This window comes from Papio anubis, chromosome 15 (assembly GCF_008728515.1).
Source record: "Papio anubis isolate 15944 chromosome 15, Panubis1.0, whole genome shotgun sequence".
NCBI classification, from domain to species: Eukaryota; Metazoa; Chordata; class Mammalia; order Primates; family Cercopithecidae; genus Papio; species Papio anubis.
In genome coordinates this window covers 75,801,749-75,827,471 of record NC_044990.1, presented here as the reverse complement: position 1 = coordinate 75,827,471, position 25,723 = coordinate 75,801,749, and the positions used below count along the sequence as shown (strand labels likewise).

Here is a 25,723-nt window from a genome sequence, read left to right as displayed (position 1 = left end):
ATTACCTCAGGGCAGACGTTGCCTTTCTTGCTGTATCCCTATCACTGATTGCAGGTCCGTGCCTTAATAAACATTTGTGCAAACAATGTTGAGTAATGGTGAACTTGTTTGTGTGACAGCTACCCTTCCACTTTAATCAGTAATCAGTGTATGAGGTGGTGGTTGCTAGCTAGAACAAGGTGTTTTCAAACTGTACTTTTCATCTCTGCAGTCATAGCTCTCCTTCTTGAGGGAGGACTGACCACTGAGTCCTTCATGCCTTCTGGACCCGATTAAGCATTTCTATCATGTCATTGAGGAGCATTTTATTGCTCTCAGTTACTAACTCCAAACTCCTTGAGGGCAAGGAAACCTGCCTGATTTATTTATTCTACCCAGCAAGTGCCAGATGCATGGTCTCATTAAATTTTTTGAAAGAATGAATGCATAGTGCCTATCACATATTAACACAGACTTCTGATAAGCCAGAGAACTCACGTGAAAACAAATTAATTAGAAACTTCTGCAACCTGATGCAGAGGTTCTCAAACTTTGTGGTGCATTGGAATCACCTGGGAGCTTTTAAAAAATGCCACTGTCACCAGGTGTGGAAGCTCGCACCTGTAATCTCAACACGTTGGGAGGTAAAGATGTGAGAATTGCTTGATCCCAGGAGTTTGAGACTAGCCTGGACAACATGGCAAGACCCTGTCTCTACAAAAAAATTTAGAACTTAGATGGGCCTGGACCCAGCTACTCAGGAGGCTGAGGTGGAAGCATCACTTGAGCCCAGGACTTTAAAGCTACAGTGACCCCTGATCATTCCACTGCACTCCAGCCTGGATGACAGAGACCCTGTCTTTAAAAAAAAAAAAAAAAAAATGTCACTGCTCAGGCCACACCAGACCAACTAAATAAGAAAATGAGAAACTTCAGGGAAAGGGACAGATGTCAGGTCAGACCCTTCAGGTTGTTCCAAAATGTAGCCAAGTTTGATAAGCAATGTCTAGGCAGGTGCTTCTCAAATGTTAATATGCATACGAAACACCTGGGGGATGTTTTACAATTTAAATTCTGATTCCCTGAGGTCTGGGGCGAGGCTGAGGATTCTGGAGGCTCCACAGGCTTCTGGGTGATCCTAATAATGGTGCATCTGGTCTCTAAGGGACAGTTAGGCTCCCTGAGATTCTGAGCAGCCTCCCAGGCCATGATAATGATGTACTGCTGGTCTCTAATGACAGTAGGTGACTCAGGGAAGCAAGCCTAGGTCACAGGTCTTTTTTTTTTTTTTTTTTTTTTCTGCATCAGCCAGGATGGCTCCACTTTCATCTGTTTCATTCATTGCTATTCTGCATAAAATCTCACTGCGGTGGAGAATGTGACCAGCACTGCCCTTGTGATAAGTGCAAGAAGAGGAGAGAATGGGAGTAGCGAAAAGCCAGATCACTCGCTGGGCTTCTCTTAGGCCACAGCTGTCCTCCGCGGCTGCTCCAAGGAGCTGGTTGCCTCCTGGTGCTCAGGTGCAGAAATGCGCCTTTCTTTCCTCTCTCTGAAGCGGTGCCCACCTTCATGTTCATTACAAGGCCCTGAGCCTCTCTTAAGAAGACCCTAAGTGAGCACACTCAATCTCCGCTGCCCTGGGAGTGGGGAACGGAGCTCAGGGACCCCAGGACTTTCCCTGCACCTGAGGGATTTACTTATTGTGCTGAAGAAGGGCAGGAGGGGAAAACAAAACAAAACAAAAAGGGGGAAAACAACAGCAAAACTTAGGCAGCGGAGCAGCAGGAATAGCAGCCTTCCATGTTTCCCGAGTGTTGGGAAGAACATCCAAGTCCCAGCCCGGAGCGGCCTCCGCAGAGGCGCCAGGGTGCAGGGGCGGCGGGCGGCCGCACTTACCATGACTGTGGCCGCGGCCGCGGCTGCCTGGGCGGCCACCGCAGCTTGGTTGGCTTGGTGCTGCGCAGCTTTGATTTTGGCCTGCAAGTGTGCAGGAGGGTGAAAATATTTGCATTTCTCCCTCATGCAACGCCCCTTTATGTAATCCATACAAACGGTTACGGTGTTGTCACTTGTGTCGATCATGGTGCTGTCTGCGGGGTGTGCAAAGCGGCAGTCGGTCTCTCCCCGGGCACAGTTTCCTCGCTGGAACTCCCTGCATACCTAAGACAGGGAATAAGAGCCGCGCTGCAGAGGCAAGCCTGAGCCCAGGCGCCCCTGCGGCCCCGGCCACCGCGGGAGGAGCGGAGACTGCCTCGCTTTCAATGGTGGCTCTTGAACCAGTGATAAGAAAAGACTGATTATCCAGAACCCAGGTAACCACAATCTCTGAGACACTCATTTGAGTTTTGTTCTACCCCCTTTTCTAGGGTGAAAATCTATATTGAGAAAATAATCCGAAATCTGCAGTTCAGCTAAAATAACAAAGGAAAAGCAACAAGGCCTCCATTGTCCCTGGGTGGCATATTATGCAGCTATCTATCTATCTATTTGTCTATCTATCTATCTATCTATCTATCTGTCTATCCATCCATCCATGTATCTATCATCTGTCATCTATCTATTTATCCATGCATCCATTCCTTTATCTATCATCTACCATCAATCTATCCAATCATCTATCCATCTGTTCATACATCCATCATCTATTATCTATCATCTATCAATCTATCCATCTATTATCTATTATTCATCTATCCATCCACCCATCCATCCATCCATCCATCTATTATCTGTTAATCGATCATTATTTTAATGGTAAAAACTGCAATTACTAATGTTATCTACCATTTATCTACCTACCATCCATCCATCCATCCATCTATCCATCCATCATCCATCTATCCATCATCTCTCCATCCAGCCATCATCTATCATCTACTTATCTATCTAAAATCTATCAATTAATTAATCATCTATCTAATCTAGTTACCTGTGTATATACTTGCTTACCTACCAATAATCTATTGTCTACCAATCACCTATAATCTATCTACCTCTCTCTATATCTTCAATCTCCTACTCGGATGACAATTCTGAGAATGCTATAGGTTTTTTTGTGTGTGTGGAGGGATAATTTCACCATCGATCAAGCTACCAGGTCATAGCTGTACAAAAAGAATCAGGGAAAATGACGACAAACATGTTCCTCCTCTCTCTGAGGAGGTGGGGTGGGGTGAATCTGAACATTCCTGTTTCCCACTCCTTCTCTCCTGCTCTACAAAGATAACATAATCATAAATCAGAAGAACAATATCTAAGACACCAAAATTTTCATTTTTAAGGTCACTATACTATTTTTGACAGCACAGAAAAGAAAGAAAAAGACAAAAGAGAGAAATATGGCAAGAGATATAGAGAAAGAAATGTAGGGAAATAGTTTATTTTTAAAATTCTTTAATGCTAAATTATCCTGAAATCTCAAGTAACTAGGATTCTCCACCCCTGAGAATTCTGGTGGATCAAGATTTTACTGTGTGAAAAAATATTTCTTTAGAATTTGAAGAGTATTCTTAATTATTCCCTGAATATAGATAACATGAAATAGCATACATAACATATGTATATTGCTTGTATAATTCTTCTCTGTTTATAAATATTAGCAGGAAATAATTATGCATAGAATTGTAAGTTATTTCTTTTTAGGCTCCAATTCCAAAGTGGATATGTAAGTGATCATCATGTTGATCATTAGTGATGTTATATGAAGGGCCCCTGACATGAAATTCAAGTATTGTGAATGTCAGACAAACTTAGGAAATACTGTTTCACTGACCAGTTACCAGGCCAGGTTGAAGGTAACAGCATGAATCACCAGATTGTTAATTGTTTCCTCCTACTTGGATATTAGCCAACATTCTATCTTTAGTTCATAAAATGCACAAAATAAAAAATCACTAAGATGTTCCCACAGATTCTGAGCAAGCCTTCCTCCATCAGTGGAACGACTTCTGTCTGATAGCATCATAAGTGTGGACCAGCCCTCAAGCTCCTACCAAGGTGCTCTGTGTGCAGCTGACTTAATTCCTGGTTTGAAATGAACCAAAAGTCGCTCTGCTAAAATCATTGTGATTCATTTTTACATGTCTTTGTCTACCAGCCCTGTTGGGAAGGACTATTTGTTCCCAATTCCGCTGATTTAATTTGTTTTCTAAAATACAGTCACATACTGAACACAAAAGCTCCGTGGGTCCAGCAGGTGGAGCCCAAAACACTTTTCCAGTCCTGTGAAAGGTCTATACAGTAATTGACAAGGATAGGCTGGATCTTTTCAAAATAGTAACAATTAGAGTTTCATTCTCTTCATCTGGGCATCCAGATGGAAACTAAATTAAAAAATAAATATCCTATAAAATATTTGCAGTTTGAAATTCTGAGTTTTAAAACTTTCACAGGTTATTAGGCAGCCACATTTTATTGCCCTCAAAGTTTATTGGGTTAATATTTAAACAAATGCACATTGAAAGAACATTCTCTAATAATCCCACTAACAGAAAGCACTGTGTATTTACGTCCTAACCGGATGCGTCACCTAACACCTTTAATCAGTAATGAAATTAAAGGAGCTCTCTGAAAAATCTATGAGAATCTTTATACACCCTTATAAAATGCTGTAGTGAATATCACAGGGATATAGCAGTAAGATAGATGAGTTTTATAGCTCTAATTAAAGAGAAATTTTACCTAACAAAGTACAGGAGGTTTAGTTTGATTCATAACTTAAGAATGTTTTTTTATACATAGGAACTTGTTTTCTTGAATTATAGAACAATTGAGGTTAAAGAAAAATCTCAATTAATAACTAAATTTATGGGCCGGGTGTGGTGGCTCATGCCTGTAATCCCAGCACTTTGGGAGGCCGAGGCTGGTGAATCACCTGAGATTGGGAGTTCGAGACTAGCCTGACCAACATGGAGAAACCCTGTCTCTACTAAAAATACAAAATTGGCCAAGCATGGTGGCACATGCCTATAATCCCAGCTACTTGGGAGGTTGAGGCAGGAGAATCACTTGAACCTGGGCAGAGGAGGTTGTGGTGAGCTGAGATTGGGCCATTGCACTCCAGCCTGGGCAACAAGAGCAAAACTCTGTCTCAAAACAAAACAAAACAAAAAACTAAATTTACTTATCCTCCAATTTCCCCTGTTTAGCAACAACACAATCAGAACTAATATGCCAGAACATACTAGAGCAGCCATGCTTGTTCTTGAGATATTGAAATATGATCATACCAGCTGGTAAATAGGTGTAGTCCCACTTCCTCCCACCACGCTCCCTGAGTGTCCTTGGCTGTCCTGGTTGCTGGGCTCCTGCCCGCCAGTTTCCAGAACTTTCCAGGGTCTTGCAAGGGTTAGATCTTAACATGAGGAGGCCTTCAGGACCTGGAGCCATCTGTATAGGCTGCATCATGATTGAGTCACTGTTCCATTGATTGTTTAATATTTTTCCCTTAAACGCATATTCCATGCAGCTGATTTTTGTTTGTGTTAAAACTAGTCTTTTCCATAGACTAATTTCCTTTATACTTGGCCTTAACTTCAAACCATAGAGTTATAAATGCATGGGTTTTAGGTGAGAGTTTGTGTGTGTGTGTTTACATGGCTGTTTTGCAGGACTGAATTAACATCTTACAAGCAATCACTTATACAGAAGTATACTTCTACCACAAATGCATCTCAAAACACAAATAGAATTGAAGTACCTCCAGTTTGTCAGTCCTGAGAAGTTTCTGAGTTGCAGTTGAGCCCGGGACAGTGACCGGTGGACTTCCGGGAACAATAACAGGTGTGGTGGGCAGAATTTCCGTTGGGACTAACCCAACTCCAGGGGTTACAGGTGCTAGGTAAGGAGCAAAGCTAATAGCCGTATTTGTCCCTATCGCGGGACCTACAGGAAAAGTGGGCTGTTAAAGGAAGACAACACAGGAGAAAGAGTTCTTTAGAATAAAACTTTAAAAAATTACCAGGAAATGTCATTTGAGCAAAATGTATTCATCATATACTCTTTATGTTAGTTGTATAGCTCAATGCTGACCTGTAATAAAAATGAAATCTATGTAGACCCTCTCTTCCCCAAACCATATAGAAATGTGAGAGAACATCATAAAAAACCTCTAGTTACAGGAACTAGATTAAGCTTTTGTCCCTATGAAAGTGTTCTCAACAAAAGAAAATAATTTCGACTCCAATTACTCAACATTCTAAAGTATTAAATGTTATAACACTAAGGTAGTAAAAGCTATAGAATACCAACTAATAATCTTTGATTTATTCTACATGTTTCTCAAAGGGAGAGGAGTCACGAAACCCTTTGATTACAGGCTGATTTTCAAGTTGGCCAAGTCTATGCATTTTCAAACAGTGGGGTTACTTGCAATTTTATTTTGCCCAGACTTATCAGTATGTTTCCATATTCCATCACTAGCATGTATATTCCCAAAATTCAAATGTAGTTTTCAAATAAACCTACAATTTTTTGCCCTAGTTCAACTACGTCTAGATCCAGTCAGTCTTCCCTTCCTGAAAGATTTTCTGGAAGAGTTTTTTAATCAAACAATTTTTTGATTGGCCATTAAAAGTTGGTTTGGTTTTCTAGGTCACAAAATCAACACAGCAGTGACAAGACCATACAGAACCTTATTAAATTTGTTCTCTGACCCTATATTCCTCATCTAGGAAAAAGAAGAAATATGCTAGTAGGTTGACGTGATGATTAGTTTTAAAAACTCCACCTAATAATATGTAAATAATTCTGCCTTTTAGAAAGGAAATAATGTACATTTAAGAGAACAAACCTTGTTAAGTAATTTAAAATGCTAAAGATTTTTCTTAGAATAAATTGTACACCAAATTGGACCTGAATGCTTCTTTTCGTTTGTTTGGTTGGTTGTTAATTACAGATTATTTTTAACCTATTTGATTTCAGATATTTGCAATTACATATTAATGCAATTTTTTAACACTGAACTTTACTGTTGCTTGTCACACTTTTAACGTTGAACTATGCTGTGTCATGCTTGTTCTCTGTTTCTACATTGTGGGTGACATTCTTCTTGCCTATTTATGACTCTGGATGAATTGTTTAACATACGGGAAAAATAACAACCTACGTTTAGTAAACATACTTTTTCTTTATAGCAGTAACAGAAAAATATTTCTTATGAAAAGTCATGATAGAAAAGAGTAAATTATTGATAGTTTGTGCAGGCATTTATCAGATAGGCAGGAGAGCCTATTTTCAAAGTGGCTAGAAGGGGTAGTTCTAGTGGTCTTAGAGGGGTCCTGGCTCAGTACTCCCGCAAGGAGCTCTTAGATCTTTATGGCTCCGATGTAAAATCCATTTTGGGAGAAAGTTGCAACATGAGGTCTGAATGTGGGAAATAGATGGCAGTTAGGATTTTTTTCTTCCTTGACTGTCAACAAACATTTATATGTGTATGTTACTCACTGAGTCATAATTATAGAAAGTTATGATTTTCAGTAACTGTAGCTTTTATAATTTAGTACTACTGGAGAAAAAGCCAAGTGATTTAAATGGTCTAAGGACTATGTAATGTTAGGATTTTTAAAAAGAATCAATTCTGAAAGGTCATAAATCACAACACATCAGTGATTCAGTGGACCAGCTCTGTCAGAAATGCCTGGGGGAGATTTTACAAATAGAGAGAAATTCTGACCCAATAGATCTAGGCTGAGACCTTGATATTTGAATTTTAGAAATTTTACTAGATGATCTGATGCGTCGCCAAATTTGGGGACCATTGTCATATGTGAGGAGTGAAAATAGTATTAAAAAACTTGCAGTAAATGTGTAATTTAACCCAGAGACTAATTATCAACATAAACATTTAGATAAAAGAGCCCTCCCCCATACTTCCATTTTCATTTTCTCTGGAAGCAAATTCTTATCCCTCCCAGCCCACAGATCATTTGAAGCCAGGGTTGGTGTGGTACCATAAATACGGGTTGTACTTTGCCTTGTCGACAGGATTGAGAACCTCAAAACTCATTTCCCGAAACCATTTGGGTATCGACAAATCTATTCCAATTAGCTAACTTTTGCCTTCAAAAATCTATGTTACTTGTTCATCTGATTTCATAGTCTAAAATGAGAGTTCCAGTATGTTTTATTGATGATGGCAATAACATAGTTCACAGAGAAATAGTATTATTTTAAAGTAAAACCATAGATTTTAGACTCAGAGAGACCTGAATTCAAATCTAGTGGTCTGACACTTACTACCTTTTAACCTGGGGAGGAACTTAACCTCTCTGGGCTTTCAGTTTCTTATCTGCAATGAGGAAGTGAAACTACTTAGCTGGAAGCGTTGGGCAGAACAAGGTGTTATTGCGCTCCTATTTCCCATGGTCAGAACTCAATAAAAAGCAGCTCTCATTACTACTGTAAAAATCAATGTTGATCAAGGGGTTTTTGGCCTCAAATTATCTAACAGTTCTACAACAGGGATGTAATGAGCATAGCAGTACAGTAAGGGTATGAAAGTGAGTAAAATTATAGCAAAAATTTTCTCTTTCCTTTTGAAATGTGGACTGAAAAAAATATTTTCTGTCACATGAAACTGAAAGTTGCAAGTTCACAGGCCTTACGAAGACAAACGCAGTAGGATATGTTCCTTTTTGATGTAGCGTGTTTTTCATTGAAGTTGATTAGTTAAAATATATAGTTACGGTGATTTGCAGAGAGGCTCACTCCGTGTTAATATTATTGTGGATAATAATGCTTTACATCTGTGAAAGGTTCTGGTCGTTCTCAAGGCATTCTCACACTTGTCTTCTTTAATCTTCTCAAATCCATGAGAAGCAAGTGCGGCAGCAAGAATGGCCCAGCCTTCCAGGTGAAAACAATTTAGAGGAGAGACACTAAATGGATAACCCAAGGTCAATGCTGCAAGGCAAAGTTAAGGCAGAACACCCGGGACTCCTGGCCCCTAGTCTGAGGCCGTGTCCACCCTTTTGCGATTACTAGATTTTGTTGGTTACTTCTTAAAACAAAAGAGGAAAAGCAGCCCCCTCCAAATCAGTTGCCGGTATGTTTCTGGAGCGAATGCAGAGAGCGTTGGTGGAGAGTTGCACAGGAACGCGTTCCACAGTCAGCCTGGGCCGTCTGCAGACAGGAGGTGTGGGGCCTGCTGCCTTGGAAAAGTGGTTCTCAGATCCTGAATTCAAATTAAACTCCCGAGGTATGATCTCGGCCAACAACGGATCCCGGTGTCTGAGTTTGGTTCTCAGCCGGCGGCTGAGAAAAGAGAAGGGCAGCACCTTCCAATGATTCTGTTCCTGGAAGCGTACCAACTACAGCTTGGGAGAATTAGCCCTGCAGTTTCTGCAGAAGTGCTGTTGCCAGGCTGTCTGAGACAGGATCCATTTGGTCCACGTCATCTCTCAGCTCAAAGGCACAGCTAAAGAGGCCAGAGGACAAGATTCGCGGGAAGCCTTCTTGAAGAAAATCGCTTCTGAAATGCTGGTCTTGCGATTTCCTGACCCTGTTCTCCACTCCACCTTCCTGTGTTTCTCTCCGCAGTCTTCCATGCCCTGCTTTCCTTTCCAGGACATCAGGTCCAGGTTCAAAGATGACGAACACACCCACCCACACTCACGCACACTCAACTACACAATACGTACTCATACAACACACACTCATACACACCCACAACACACTCCCATACACTCACAACACACGTACACTCACACACAACACGCTCATATACACAACACATTCTCATACAACACACTCCCATACACTCACACATACACTCAACACACATACACAACGCATGTACACTCACACACACTCAAAACACACCCACAGACACACCACATGCACACTTGTATACTCGAAACACACAACACACTCATGTACACTCACATATACACACTATACACTCAGATACACATATACTCACGTATACTCACATACTCAAAACATACACACAACACACATACACTTACACACACTTGTACTCTCACACCACACTCACAACACACTCATGTACACTCACATACACTCAACACACCCACATACACACAATACACACAAACACTCGTACACACAACACTCATGTACACTCATACACTCACAACATACAACACACATACACACACAACACATACAACACACCTATACCTCCCACACACATACAAAACACTCATGTATACTCACACCCACATACATTCTCACAACACACATACACACTCATGTACACTCACATATACTCACTACACACAATACACACAAGCACACTCATACACTCATATACACTATGGACACAACACAGTCACATACACTTGCATACACTCAATACACCACCCTCGTACACTGACATACACTCACAACACACACGTTCACACCCAACACTCGTACACTCATGCAATAGACACACAACAGACACACTTGTACCCTCACACACTATACACTCACATAAAATAACACACTCGTGTACACACAAAACACATGTACACTCACAATACATACACCACACATGTACGCACATACACTACACACATACCCAACACACTCATACACTCACACACACTGTATACACTCAACACACTAATATACACTCACAATATACTCACACACATACATGCAGTACACACATACATCCACAATGCACTGATGTACACTCACACACACTATACACATACAACATATGTACAGTCACACACACCAAGACACATTCATGTACACTCATACTCACACACCCACAACACACAACACTCATGTACACTCACACCACACGTATGATCATACATACTCACAAAACACACTCATGTACACTCATACACTCACATTCACATATGTTCATACAATATCCTCATGTACACTTACACTATAACACGCTACACACACAGCACTCCACACTCTCAGTATACACAACACACTCATGTACTCTCACACTCATAACACACTACACACACAGGACACTCATGCACACAACAAACTCATGTACACTCACATATACTCACAACACATTCATACACCACACGTAATACATTCACTACACACAACACACATACACTCACAATACACATGAAACACACACTACAGACAACACACATGCACTCACAACACACTTGCACACATTTATACACTCACTACACATATACACACTTGCACACTCACTACACACACGTACTCACAACACACTCACGCACACATGCACATTCTTTGCTATTTTGTAGCAGCAACGGGGCTTAGCCAAGGGCCTGAGGTATTTCATGGCTCAAAAGTCCAGTCAATAGGCAAGAATGCCGTCGTCCCACTCTTTTAGAACGTGTCTGCTTTAAAGGGTAGGTGCCTGGCACTCACGCTAAAAGGCTGACACATGGCGTCTCCTAAGCCTCCTCCCTCTACTGCCAGAAGCAGCTCCGGAGGGCACAAGACTCAAGCAAGACTTGTCCCTTCGGGGTTCTTCCATCTCCATCCTCCCAAAGGTAGCTCACACTTGCTTCTTTATCTTGAGTGCACATATGAAGGCTGTGTACGCTCTGGGAAGGGAAGGGAAGGGGGAAGAATTCCTGTCCTCTCCTATCAGGAATTGGGGAGAGAAAAGCTGCTAGGAGGAATAAATGAAGGGGACTTTTCAAGCATTGTGAATTTGAGGCAGAAGGGTTGTAAGGGGAAAGAATGCCTTGAATTTTCATTCCCTTAATAAATATTTATTGGTGCAGACATGGTGCCAGAACACTGCGTACATTGATTGAACTAAAGCCCTAATAAGAAAGAAGAAAACAAACACAATTACAGTTCGTTTGTGTGGATAAGCAGAAAGGGAGGAGGGCTCGCTGGTAGAGAATGCTGGGGGTTGCATGTGGGTTGCAGGGGTGGACCTGGAGTCCTTATGAATGAGGTGATTCACGTGTGAAAAGCACTAGGACATGGACAGGCCAGCAAAGGCAGAGGCTGGGACACGCACGAGCTGTGCGTGTTCACCCACCAATGTAGGCAGGGTCATGACCAGATCGCAGAAGCCATAGGTCATGATCAAGGTCAGAGTTTCGGCTTTGTCCCAGTAAGATGGGAAAGCATGGAGGGGCACATAAGGGAGTGATAGGATGCTGTTTATGTTTTAAAAAGATTCCTCTGGTTGTTGTCTATGGGATATAACGAAGTAAGGCAAGAGTTGGATATTGATAGATTAGGAAGTAAATGCTTTTATGATATTGTGATAAAAGGTTGATGGTGGCTCAGATGAGGGAACTGAGATGTAGGGGAGTGGATAGGATTCAGGGCAGATATGACAGGACTTGCTGATGAACTGGATGTCAGTGAGTCACCTATACTCTACTGGGTCACTAATTCATTTCTGAGACTGAATTAATTTGTTTATAGAGTTGATAATTTTGAAACATGTCACACTTTTTATTCTAATACTTCCAGTGATTTCAGGAAAGAGTCTGCTAGGTTTTGGTTTTAGATTGCCAGTTGAGAGTACCATTTATTCAAATGGGAAGAATTTGATTTTGAACGTGTCAAGTTCCTTTAAGAAATTTAAAGGTGAGACCAGTAGAAAGGTGGATATAAAAGCCTGGAGCTCAGAGGAGAGGTTGGGCTGGATAAATACATTTGGGGGTCCTCAGTCTGTAGATGATTGACAGATTCAGGAATGGATGAGACCACAAGGGAGAGGGTAGATGGAAAGAAATATCCAGCTCTTGGAACCTCAACATACAGAAGAGGAACATGGTGGGCAAAGGAGATGGAGGAAGGAGTGCTTAACAAAGGAGAGATTGGTTACTTGAGTACTGCTGAGAGGTAAAATAAATTGTCTCAGTCTATTCTGGCTGCTTATAACAAAATACCATAAACTGGGTGGCTTATAAACAACAGAACTGAATTTCTCACAGTTCTGGAAGTTGGAAGGCCGCAGATCAAGGTGCCGGCAGATTTGATGTCTGATGAGGACCAGCTCCCTGGTTCATAGACAGTGCCTTCTTGCTGTGTCCACACATGGCGGGAGGGTGAGGGGTCTCTCCCATGTCTCTTCTTATAAGGGCACTGATTCCATTCATGAGGGCTCCACCCTCAGGATCTAATCGCCTCCCATGCACCCTTGGTGGTTAGGATTCAATGTGAATTTTGGTGGGACACAAACATTCAGACCATAGCAACAATAAGGCAAAAAGTGACCATTGGTTTGGTAATATGGAGGACACTGGTGAGAGATTGCAGGGGAATGGGTTCAGGAGTGGACAGAAGAAGGAGGGAATGGAAGAAATATCCACAGTGCTGTAAAGAAGCTTCGTTTGTGAGACCTAAAATGGAATGATACTTGAGACTATCTTTATCAATTGACTTGTCTTATGCAGTTTTTGCATCTATTATTTTCTGGTAACTGCTGTAAACAGCTTCAAATTACTATAAACCCATTGGCTTAGAACAACACACATTTATCCCTTTACAGTCCTGGAGACCAGAAGTTCTAAGTTGGTTTCACTGGGCCAAAATCAAGGTGTTGGCAGGACCTGCGCTCCCTCCAGAGGCTCTAGGGGAGAATCCATTTCTTGACTCTTCCATCTTCTGGTGGTTGATGGCGTTCCTCTGCTTGTGGCCACATCACTCCAATCTGCCTCTGTGGTCACATTGCCTTGCTCTTCTTCTGTCGGAGCTAACGCTCCCTCTCTCTTATATAAGTGTCTCTTATAAGGATGCTTGTAATTGCATTCAATCCAGGAGATTCTCCCCATCTCAAGATTCTTAACTTAATCCCATCTGCCAAGCCCCTGATTCCATATAAGGTGACATTTATAGGTTCCAGGTACCTCTGAGAGCCATTATTCAGCCACCTATCCTCTACTAGGTCACTAATTCATTTCTGAGACTGAATTAATTTGTTTGTGGAGTTGATAATTTTTAAATGTCACAGTTTTTATTCTAATACTTCCAGTGATTTAAAAACCTCTATTAAAATATTTAAGTGTAATATTCCTTTTTCAGAGGGAAATGGTGATGATGAACTTCTAATTAATATTTGAGGCAATAATAAACATAACTTTCAAAAAAAGTTCAACTAATAGTTAACAGCAGGGATGGGATTCTCTTGTTAACACTGCCATGAGTGAGTGCCAGGGTCAACCTTATGAATTCTAAATAGGATGTGTATGAGTCAAATAAGTGAGACACATAATGTGGCATTATTATGTTGACCTTGCTGGCTCTAAATTTATTGCTGTAGACATTATTTAATATGTATAACTAAATTATTTTAGCATTTAGGTAATTTAATAAAATAGTTTATATGTGTGTATCAATAAAGAGAGAACCATAAATTATACATGAGTGTAGTTTAAACAGAACCACTTAAATGCCTATTTTGGGGATTAAATATGTTCAGAACTCTATCTGCATCTAGTCCTTAATCTGGGTGAATTCTTACTCACCCTTTACGAGAGGCTTATTTGAAACTTCCTCCAGGCAGGCTTTCCTTGTCCAGTCTCGTCATTTCCTGGGCTTGAATCTTACTTGGCCCTTTTCTTGTGTCTGTCTATCCCCAAAAGACTGTATCTTATTTATCTTGGAGCCCTCTGCACCTGGCATTTCTTTCACTCTGGGCAGAGCTGGTTCCTGGCTACTCTGTACGGAAACCTGGAGACAAGCAGAATGGCTGACGACCTGCCAGAATTCTCTACCCTTGTTTGTGCAGGCCCTACCCTCCACACCCCATCTCACAGGGAACACAACAAGAACATTGAATTTGCTGGTAGCCGTCCCTCCTAATTTAGCAGGTTTCGGTCATGCAGAATTTTTCTACAATAAAGACTGATTTTTATACAAAAGCCTTTTGTGTACATACTTTTTAAAAACAAACACATTTCACTCACTGTCTTTCTTTTTTAGAAAAAAAGTTAGCTTGTTTCTGACAAATAATTCACAAGTGTAAATGAAACCAACTAAAATTAAACGCACTCCTTTTCCCCAAGGGTATCATTCCTAAAACGATTTCCAGACCTTTAAGGAAGTACTTTCAGACAGGGTGAAATCAGGGAAAAAATATTGTGCAATACATATTCATATGCTAAGTCCCTCTGGCATTTGATCTTGTGACAATAGTCAGAGCTGTCACACCTTTTGCAGGCCTCTGAAAGGCAGGTTGAGACCTAGGTGACTCAGGTAGGGTCTTCCTTGGTGGTGCTACCTTTGACATCCTTCTTTGAGGGATGTTACTAGGATCTTCTTGGAACAGACTGCAGAAAGTGCTCTGCTAACATGTCTAAGTCCCAGCTCCAAGACTTATTAGCTGCATGACATTGGGGAAAATCATTGAACTTCTCTGGTTTCTCACTTTCCTCATCCTTTAAATGGTGCCATAGAACTACGTAGCTCAAAATATTTTAGGCATTTCAAACTCACTGATACCTAAATTACTAATTCACACTGTAAATGAACCTGTTAAAACTATTTCCGTTCTAAGATGGCTGAGATATAGAGTTACTGTTGAAAAGAGTTGGAGTGATACAGATTTCCCAGATATTGATTAGAAATTGTCTTTGCCTCTTATTTCCACAAGTATTTTTCTATTAATTTTTTAAAAGCCTATTTTCCTTCATCTGTTGAGCTTTAAAGCTATTTGGCTTTAATTGTAGCCAAAGCGACAAAGTGGAGAGAGGCCACCCTAGGTCAATGTGGCATCATCCACACCAACACTGTAACCATCCAACTCATCACTGTATAAAATGTACTCACCACTGGATGAAGTGGTGTTCCTGGAAACATAAATTGCATCTGCTGGGCAAGCATTGCTGCTGCAGTTTTTTGCTGAATCAAATTGTTCCTTCCATTAATTTCTAGTTGAGTTTTTAAGTGTGTTGGAGGGTGAAGATACTTGCAGTTCTCTCTCGAACAACGGCCCTGTAAAAACAAGTTTTGGTTTTAGGACTATTGTAAGTAGCTTGCAACTCCAAAGTCAACCATTGAACAATCACGTCTTATATACAAAATCAAGGATCCTGTGTGTGTGTGTGTGTGTGTGTGTGTGTGTGTGTGTGCATGTTCATGTGTTTGTTGGGTAAAAGTGAATCAAACATTACATGATTATCAAGGATGCTTGAACCTCTTAAGTCTGTTAAGTAGAGAAGCTTCCCTTGATCCTTCGTTCCTTCGTTCCTTCCTTCCTTCCTTCCTTCCTTCCTTCCTCCCTCCTTCCCTCCCTCTTTCCTTCCTTCCTTCCTCCTTCCCTCCCTCTTTCCTTCCTTCCTTCCGTCCTTCCTCCCTTCCATCCTTCCTCCCTTCCTTCCTTCTTTCTCTCTCTCTCCCTCTTTCTTTTCTTTTCTTTCTCTCTCTCTCTCTCTCCCCCACCAACCCCTCTTTCTTTTTCTTTTTCTTTCAGATTCTAAACCCTGACAAAAGATTCCAAAGAAGTGTGACTGCTGAAAGAAAGGAAAGGTTCTTCCCCTACACAGTACGGAAGGTAATCAGAAGGGCGTATCTATTGTGGGCTATCAGAAGGAGTCCTTGAACTTGCTATACGCTTGTTTGTACATGCTAGAGTGAAGTCCAAATAGGAATAATTATGTAATAAATTTGTGGAGTAGAGAGTAATAAGAATTTTAAATGTGTGTTCCAGATTAGCTGAAGACATTCTTTCTTTCAGCTTATTGATGAAGAGGCAATAATAGTGCAGGGGTGGACATTTCTTGGTGATATACACATAGATGAAATTCTCAGGCTTGAACTCAGATAATCATCTGCAAGTGATTACTTTGCTACACAAAAGCTGTCACTCTATATCCCTGCCTTGCCCTCATGACAGGACTTCCTCCCATGACAGGAGTATCAAATCTGATGTCATCATGTGACATAGTGAAGAGTGTTTATGGCTAAAGTAATATTTGGATGCCAAAGCTGGTAAAACAAAAGAAAATAATAATTAGGTGACAGGGTACATAAAACCAGTCTGGAAGGGTAATTGCATATGGCGGTGTTTACACTTAATCCCCAAGTTTTCAGAACTACCAATTGAAAGAATTACATTGATGTGTGAATTGTACAATTTCTGGAGAAAGAAGAGCAAACTGTGAACCAGTTTATCATACTTCCCTAAAGAATTAGTCCATTTGCAGCCAAGAAAAGAGAGTATTGATTTGTTTACCAGATATAAAAATAATTTTAAAAAGCAAGCTTGGGGGATCTGGGGAAATGAATTTGTTTATAGTCATCCTAATTCTAAACATCTGGAGTTCTCACTCTGCTTCCCACTAATTTCATCCACACTTTTGGCAGCTCAGACTTCCTCTCTGGAGTTTGAATCTTCCCCCACCACCATGGAGAAGGGCAGACATGGGTCCTGTGTTCAGTCCCGGGTGTCTGTGCTAATCAACAAATGCTGTCCTGAGGATCTACTGTTAGCAGCATTAATAGTTGCATCACCCTCTTTGGGGAGGATAACCAGGCAGGTGCCAAGGACACCAAAAGGAATAGGTCCTTGTTTGCTGCTAATAAGAGTCTATAACTATGGGTAATGCCAACATATCTCCTTAGTCTCAAGTTCATATTGTTGATGTTTCATTCAGCTTCCTATGTATACATGGACATTGTAGGGAATGTATTGGAAAGTTTATTGTAAAGATAGAGGTGAAGTGGACATTAATCTAAATCAAAGCAGTATAGGAATTTCTCTTTTCTCTCTTCATCTGCTTCTTTTGCAAATCGAATCTTTTAAAAATTTTTAATCCTAAATCTCTTTGCTTTGTGACTTGCCAGGGTCCCTCCAGCCCTGTCAACTTGCTTCAGGCATCTCTTACTTTACTTCCTTTTCTTCCTGCCTTTGACAACTGCTTGTCTCTTTGTTTGGCGTGGTGGCGGGCGCCTGTAGTCCCAGCTGCTGGGAGGCTGAGGCAGGAGAATGGCGTGAACCCGGGAGGCGGAGTTTGCAGTGAGCCGAGATCGCGCCACCGCACTCCAACCTGGGAGACAAAGTGAGACTCTTTCTCAATTAAAAAAAAAAAAAATCAAATCTCCAAGAAAGCATTCAGATTGAGCCAGCTCCTACAAAGTTCACTTGCACCAAGTCTTTGAATTGGCTGCCTTTATATCAGGTGGCCAAATACAATTCTATCTTTTGTAATGTGAGGTGTCCATGAGGATCAAAACATAGCACAGCCCATCAGCGGGGGTGGAGGAGGGTTACAGAGAATGCATTTCTTGTTCAGAGGATAAGCCACCCCAGGCTTCTCTAACCTCATTCCAAACTCTCTTTAGCCACAAACACTGCTCTTGGAAGCTGACACCGAGAAAGGCTCACATATTCAAGGTGCACAGATGGGTCTAATGGAGAGACTTGGGAAAGCAGAATTCCAGAAAATGAAGACGGAATTAATGAAATGTCCACATTTCTACCAGTATGGCCATTATATTGTGTTCGCTCATATAATTGTCAATTTGATCACTAGTTTTTTAATGTAATGCTCTGTGGCTGCACATACACTTTCAATTTGGCTGGAAAAATACAATTTTCTTATAAATGCTCTTATCTCTTGATAAAACTGGGACTTGTAGGGAACCATATTAAGCTATTTTTCAGCTAATAGAAAGTATTTTACAACATTGAATTAGTAATTTATCAATGAAATCTTTTTTGTGACAATTGCTGTAATTTCCTAGTGTCCTTACTTACATACTTGGAGTAAAGAGTGTTATTGATCACCTACATGCCAAGCAATTTATATATGGTTATCTCATTTTCTCCTTATAACTGCAATAATGATCCCTATTTTACAAAATAGCAGATGGACTCAGAAGATTAAGGAACTTTCCCAAGGCCATATAACTGGTAAGTGGTAGAACTAGATTTTAAATCCAAACCTACCTGACTCAATTACATCGCACTGCCAAGCTATTCATTAGCAATAGTTAAAATCCAGGGAGGATAAAAATTTACCATGATCTTTTGTATAATAATAGGATGCATAACAAAATTTTAAATAAGATATATATGTATATCTTGTCCACATATATATGTATATACATATATATATGGATTTGGGAATGGGAAACAATTATTTGCATGGACCTGTCTGTTGGTAGGAGGATGGAGGAGTAATCAAGCTCACAGGTTCTGGTCTTATAACTTGGCTCAACCTTTCCTTAGCTGCATGACTTTGAGCAATTACTTGACTTTTTTCTTCATCTGTTCAATGAAATAATTATTGTATCTTCTTCTCAGGGCTGTTGTGTGATTAAATGAGTTAACACATACATAAGGCTTAGAAAAATGCCTAGCACATAGTAAGCACTGAGTAAATGTTATTATCAAAAGAAAGAGAAATGTTTCCATATGATATTTCATTTTTAGTGAGTACAGAATCATACATTTAGTAGTATTTTGACTGGCTCTTTCATTCTTCCACAGAATAAACTTTCACACCAAACATGTTAAAAGTTACTTAATTGTACTTATTCAAATATTTTATGTTTAAAATTATTTTCAATTCTACAGGGTATTTGTGTGTCCACATTTTAAGAGACAGCTCTGAACCCTAGTACAATCTAGTATTAATAGTTTGAAGAATTATGTACCATGGATGTCTGAGGCACACTAATTCAAACCCAGGGAGACTCTAGGTAACAGAATTTTAGTAAGGGATCCTATAGGATTGTAAAATCCTAATGGAAAAGCTACTGTCAAAATAAAACAAGCTATTTGACACAGTGAACAATTTGTAAGGAAGTTTTTGCTAAGGCATAAATTTGCCAGGATATGCATCAGTGTACAAAAGCTGTTGGTTATCAAAGCAGCTTGTCATAGCTGAATGGTACAGGGCAGTGTGCAGAAGCGTAAAGCGTCTTTGTGTATCATTGTGAAACAAAACAGAGGTGTCAAAAATAGTGTCTCCTGATTTTAGTCCAAGAAATAAAGACAAAAATGTCTGGGAAAAATCTTCCTTGTGGCAGCTAGGATTTGTTTTTTGCTTTGTTTTGTTTTAACTCTTCCTCCCTTTTAGTTCTTGGTAACACACTATTTCTGGAGAGAGAAGGGAAGGAAGTCCAGTGCCTAGTGCCAGGGACTGGTGCAGCTTCTGTGGGGTGGAGATGGAGATGGAGAGCATCATTGCAAGTGCTTGTGAAGAGCCTTCCAGGAACTGGGAGTTAGAAGCCTCAGCTAGGGCCAGTCAGGTGGGTTCACACCAGGGACAAGCTCATGGGTCACATAAGCCCTCAGGGCCTTTGCTCATCCCACGTGGGACATGCCAGGTATGGGTGGGACATGCCAGGTATGGAACCAGCAGGTGGTAATATACTTCCAGGCTAAGGTCTCATTCATTCTTTCATTCACAAATATTTCTTGAGATTCTACTATGTGCCAGGCATTATGCTTAGTGCTAGTTAAACAAAGGTGAGGAAAATCAAGACATGGTGTCTCCCTTCATGAAGCTTGCAGTCTTGTGGGGAAGCCAGAGGTTAACAAAACATATCTAGTTACAAGTTGTGATATGTATTCTAGAGAAGAATGCTGAGAAGAAATAGTGGGAGAGGGTCAGAATTGAGACCAGGGGTCAGAGGAGATCTCTGGAGAAGTGACATTTAAACTGAGACCTGAAAAATGAGTAGGAACTTGGCAAGGGAGTGAGTGGTGGTCAAAATGTGTGTGTGTGTGTGTATGTGTGTGTTTTGCATGTGTATGCATGTATGTTGTAGGTATTGTATGTATTGTATGTATTGTGTGTTTCTGTTGTGTGTGCTGTATGTGTTGTATGTGTGTATGGGGTATGTGTTCATGCTGCATGTGTGTTGTGTGTGGATGTGTGTTCTCTGTGTGTGTATGCGGTAGGTATACTGCGTGTGAACAAGGTGTGTGGTGCGTGTGTGTGTTGTGTGTGTTGTATATGTTGTATGTGTGCTGCATGTATGTGTATTTGTGTGTGTGTTGTTTGCGTTGTGTGCATGCTATATGTGTATGTGTGTGTTATATATATGGTACGTGTGTTGTATGTGTGCATGGGGTGTGTACGTATGTTTTATGTGTATTGTGTGTATTATGTGTGTGTATTGTGTGTGTATTGTCTGTTGTGTGTGTTTGTGTTGTGTGTGTGCTATATGTGTGTGTTATATATATGGTACATGTGTTGTATGTGTGCATGGGGTGTGTACATATGTTGTATGTGTATTGTGTGTGTATAGTATGTGTATTGTGTGTGTATTGTCTGCTGTATTTGTTTGTGTTGTGTGTGTGCTGTGTGTGTGTTATATATATGGTACATGTGTTGTATGTGTGCATGGGGTGTGTGTGCATGTTGTATGTGTATTGTGTGTATGGTGTGTGTCTAGTGTGTGGTGTGTGTGTGTGTGTTGTGGGTGTTGAATGTTCTTTGGAGGAGGAGCGTGTGCCAGGAGAATGTCCCATCTTGGGGCAGGCAGGCAGCTAAGGCCAGCGCAAGGAAGGGGTGTGGGGAGGAGTATGGGGAGTGAGAAGAGGTGAGGCAGGAAGTAGGAGGCAGAAGCCAGACAATGGGAGACCAGCTAAGGGGTATGAACTTCCTGCTGCTGAAAGTTGTTAAGCAGGAGAATAACCAGATCAGATTTATGCTACATTTAAATCACACCCTGATTATTATATTTCATATTTCTAATTTTATTATAGTTTATATTGTTTGGAGACCACTTCTTTAAAAACAGTAACAGAATTCTGATGGAGTCGACGGATTTATGCAGTTTCTACTTCCAAGAATAATCTGTACTCCAGGAATATTTAGGGATGATGGCTAGAATCGAGTCTGAACTTCAAGCTGAATTAAATTTATTAAAATCAGCAACCATGAAAGATTCTAATACAGAATACTCATGTTGATTCTTGACAGGAGGAAGGAAGATGCTAAATAATTGTAATATGTACTTGACAGAACAACAGATTGGCGCTATTGGAATTACATGGCCATTAAATTACATGGCGTGGGATAGAATAAATGCAACTTTGGCTAAGAAAAGACATCAGAATCAGGTTGCTGTGAAAAAGAAAAAGCATAATTGAAGGATGAGATTTTCTAATGGCTTATTTAAAAACAAGTAATTTTTGGTATCTTTTTCTAGTATGCTCCTAATTGAAAAAAAATCAATTAAAATATGGGCACAAAAAAGAAAACATTAATTAGAAGACTATTAAAGAATCTCCCATTAACCATAGTTTCTGCCCAGAGGAATAGCTGTCAGACAACGGCATCCCATTAGTTTTTCATGGGCAAAGCAATGGATTTCTATGATCTACAATTCAGTTAACAGTCCTCAGCCATTTGTGTTCCATTGGAATAATTTGAACTGTGTCTTTACATGGGCTGAGTCATCGACCGGCAGACTCCAACAAAACGTTTTTTGGGGAAAATGATTCTAGCGAAGGGCTGGAATCCCAACCTGATTTTCTGAATTTTGCCTCTTCCAGTGCCACCTCGGCAGCGCTTGCTGCTGTAGGTGCATGATGATATTTTCAAGCAAGCAGGCCAGGCTGTGGAATGGCAATGCTGGCCCTAAGGTTTAAGGGCAGATGGTATGTGCTTTAGATGCAGCCTTCAGGGACACTTTGAGTCCTGGAGCCTGCTTTAGACCCCAAAGCTGGCCACGGAAAATCATGGAAGAGCCTCTGAAATTCCTCTCATTCCACATGGCTGAGGCCAGCTTGGTGAAATCCTGAGGTCAAGACAAAGGCTCTTGCTCTGGAGTTACATTTCAGAAGCCTGTTCTGTCTTGCAACCTCTCCCGGAGAAGCAGCGTGAAAAAAAAAAAAAAAAAAAAAGGGTTAAGGGAACAGTCTCAGAACCGGACTAACTGGATTTAAAATGCAGTGCTGCTGGTCTTGGGCACCTTGGGCAAGTGGGACTTTGTGGCTTCCAGTAGCCATATCTGTGAAATGGGGCTAAGAATAGTTTATACCTCATAGACATTCAATAAGGATTAACAGTTAATGCATATAAAGTGTTTTAACAGTTCCTGGCACATAATAGGCACTCCCTAAGCTTGATCATCATCATCGCCATCATCATTGTCATCACTATTATTATTGACACTTTCTTTTCATAGTAGGTAAAAATACATGGTATTGAAAACAACTTCTCTAATACTTGCTCCATTTCCTTATCACTGTGCTCCTGTCTGGCCTGTTTCCAAGCTCTTTAACCCTTTGCTATTCTCACTCTGTCTGTGCCGACTTTGGTCATTTATCTCTTCAAACAGTCTCAGAACTGTTTTTCTTTGGTATCTCCCCTGCTGAAACTTGCCAGGGCTAATCAACATGGCATGACTTATCTTGAGTTTAAAGCAGCTATGTATTATGGTTGGAAAATCCCAGAATTCTGGCTGTGGCTTCATTCCAAAATGGTTAGATGAACTTTTACAAATAACGTGTCTGTGCCTCAATTTTCTCATCTGTCAAATAGGAGTGATCCTATTCCCATATCTCAACTCCTTCTGACAGTTGTTAGAGCAGGAGTTGCTCAGGAAGAAACATAAATTGTTATCTATATTTTTTCCAGATCTATTTTCCCCTTGAATGCTCCTAATCTGTAAAAGGGGAAAGCCACATGAACCAACAGTTACAGTAAAAAGTGACACCAGGGACGTATGTTGGCAAAGGTCCAGGTGTGTTCTGAGAATTATCAGATGTCTACGTGATGAGGCTTGAGGAGATTCAGCAGAAAGTGGTGAATTAAGTCAAAATCAATTAAATCTAGGAAGATTTATTCAGTACCCACAGTGTACACAAATTGGAAGTGAAAAATTTGATCAAACAGACCTCTGTTTTCATCCTTGTGCCGCGTAAGTTGTTCAGCAGATATTTACTAAGTGACTAAGCTGACTGGGTGTATCAGATGGTGCCAGCCTCAGTTTCCCTATAGTTTGAAAACCTCTCAAGATCTTTGAAAGCTGGGAAGCAATAAAGGCTGTGGTTTGAGTGGGTGAGCTGATTTTTATCAGTCCATCATTTATACAGGTCTCAGTCACACAGGCCAAGGCCGAGTCTAACATTTGGCCTGAACCTCCTCTTCTTCCTCCCAGTACATTTCCAGAAGGATATGGGCAAGTAAAAGTGTAGGGGAATAAAATGGTTATTTACATCAAAGCTTAATTTACGACATTAACTATGAGACTGAAATAGCTCTACTGTAAGGCAAGTGACAGATTAGGCTTTTGGGCTTCTTTTGAATTTAAATAAACTAATTGAAGCACATGAGCTTCCTGTATTATTAGTTCCAACTACCTAATACAGCAAATAAAATACAAGCACATAAGGGCTTCAGAATTAGAAAGAAACTTTAGATTGAGGGGATCATTATAAACAAATGATAACCAGAATGTCTTATCAACATGGATAATTGCCAATATCATCAAGATTATGCATAAGCCTCTACTAAGCTCTTTCTGTTTATTATTTGGTTCAACATATATTACAATTTATCTTTTACAGTCTAGATATGCAATAATTGGTGGCTAGCACAGCATTTTGTACTTATTAATGACAGATACAAATGGTGTATTTACATTTTTTCTCTGGTGCTTCCATTATATGGAAGAAATGCCTAGGATGATATAAGGAATATTTGGCAGTATAGCCTGGTGGATAAATGAGGGAAAAACACAAATAGTGGTAGACAGTCACTACCACCTCCAATTTTACCCACCACGACCAATTGCACAGCTACGGGTTTAGGAGAGGATAAAGAAAAGTGGGAACAAAGTTACACAGGTAAGTAGACCAAGTCAGTTTGCATTTTCTTTCCAAAAACCCATACAAATAGGTGTAAAGCATCATTCCACTGCATCATCTGGACTATGGGGCAGAGCTCTTCTCTAGTGATAGTGCTTTTACCTTTCTTCAAGGGAGTTGCAAATCTGAGTGTTCTCATCTCTAGATCTGCATTTAGGATAGCTTGTTATCACCTGAGGGCTGGGAAAAACCTCCAGGCCATCACAGGTGCTTTGGGAATAGATTTGTGACTCATTCCTTATTATGCCAATGCAACTGCCCTCTTCTTTCAAGCACCACTGGCACAGGCCCCTGACATTAATTTTGTGACTATTTTAAATAAATAAAGCATATAAAAACTAGTAAATGAGGAAGAAAGGCAAAGTAGGTGAATTGTTTGTAGTTTGCCATTCATAGCATGTTTAAGCCTTTTAAAATTTTTTTAGTTTCATTTTTGAAACAGGGTCTCACTCTGTCACCCAGGCTGGAGTGCAGTGGCATAATCATGGCTCACTGCAGTTTCGACCTCCCGGGCTCAAGCAATTCTCCCACATCATCAGCCTCCCAAGTAGCTGGGACTACAGGTGCATGCCACCACACCAGGCTTATTTTTAAATTTTTGTAGAGTCTGGTTCGCACTGTGTTGCCCAGGCTGGTCTCGAACTCCTGGATTCAAGCAATCCTCCCACCTTGCCCTCCCAAAGTGCTGGGATTACAGGCGTGAGCCACTGCACCTGGTCTTTAAAAAAGTTTTAAATGCATTTTGGTTGGTTGGACAAACCAAACTGGGTTGCAATTTCCCACACAACTTGTGTCTTGTGATGGGGAGAGCTGTTTGTTGGCTTGATGAAGGGAGCAACCCCTCTTACCAATAAGGATTGTTAATTCTCTTAATTTTATTTGTTAACTGAAAATGTGCCAGTTAAGAGAAATCAGTGAGACTAAAAATAGTCCATCAGTTCTCGAGAGATTCAGGTAAACAAACTTCCGGGCACCAGATGCTTCATTTGGAAATTATTTTATTTAATGAGAATATAAATGTCTTCTGAGTCATGGCGGTAG

The 25,723-nt window shown here is 40.6% G+C and overlaps 1 protein-coding gene and 2 long non-coding RNA genes across 14 annotated transcripts in view; 2 read left to right on the top strand and 1 right to left on the bottom strand.

Annotated features, from left to right (window-relative positions):
• LOC103879421 overlaps positions 1-25,723 on the top strand; it is a 235,636-nt gene that overhangs the window by 83,069 nt on the left and 126,844 nt on the right. For all 5 annotated transcript variants that reach the window (XR_004178542.1, XR_004178543.1, XR_004178544.1 and 2 more), the window contains one exon: positions 16,322-16,402. This is a non-coding gene — a long non-coding RNA (uncharacterized LOC103879421). The remainder of the gene's footprint in view (positions 1-16,321; positions 16,403-25,723) is intronic.
• MBNL2 (muscleblind like splicing regulator 2) overlaps positions 1-25,723 on the bottom strand; it is a 170,968-nt gene that overhangs the window by 45,824 nt on the left and 99,421 nt on the right. For all 8 annotated transcript variants that reach the window (XM_009192104.4, XM_009192108.4, XM_009192106.4 and 5 more), the window contains exons 3-5: positions 15,679-15,843; positions 5,678-5,878; positions 1,876-2,139 (exon numbers count right to left, since the gene is read on the bottom strand). In XM_009192104.4, the coding sequence (XP_009190368.2) occupies positions 1,876-2,139; positions 5,678-5,878; positions 15,679-15,843 (630 nt within the window). The remainder of the gene's footprint in view (positions 1-1,875; positions 2,140-5,677; positions 5,879-15,678; positions 15,844-25,723) is intronic.
• Positions 18,271-25,138, top strand: LOC116270504. The gene is made up of 3 exons (XR_004178545.1): positions 18,271-18,332; positions 18,717-18,763; positions 23,451-25,138. It is a non-coding gene; the product is annotated as an uncharacterized LOC116270504 (long non-coding RNA).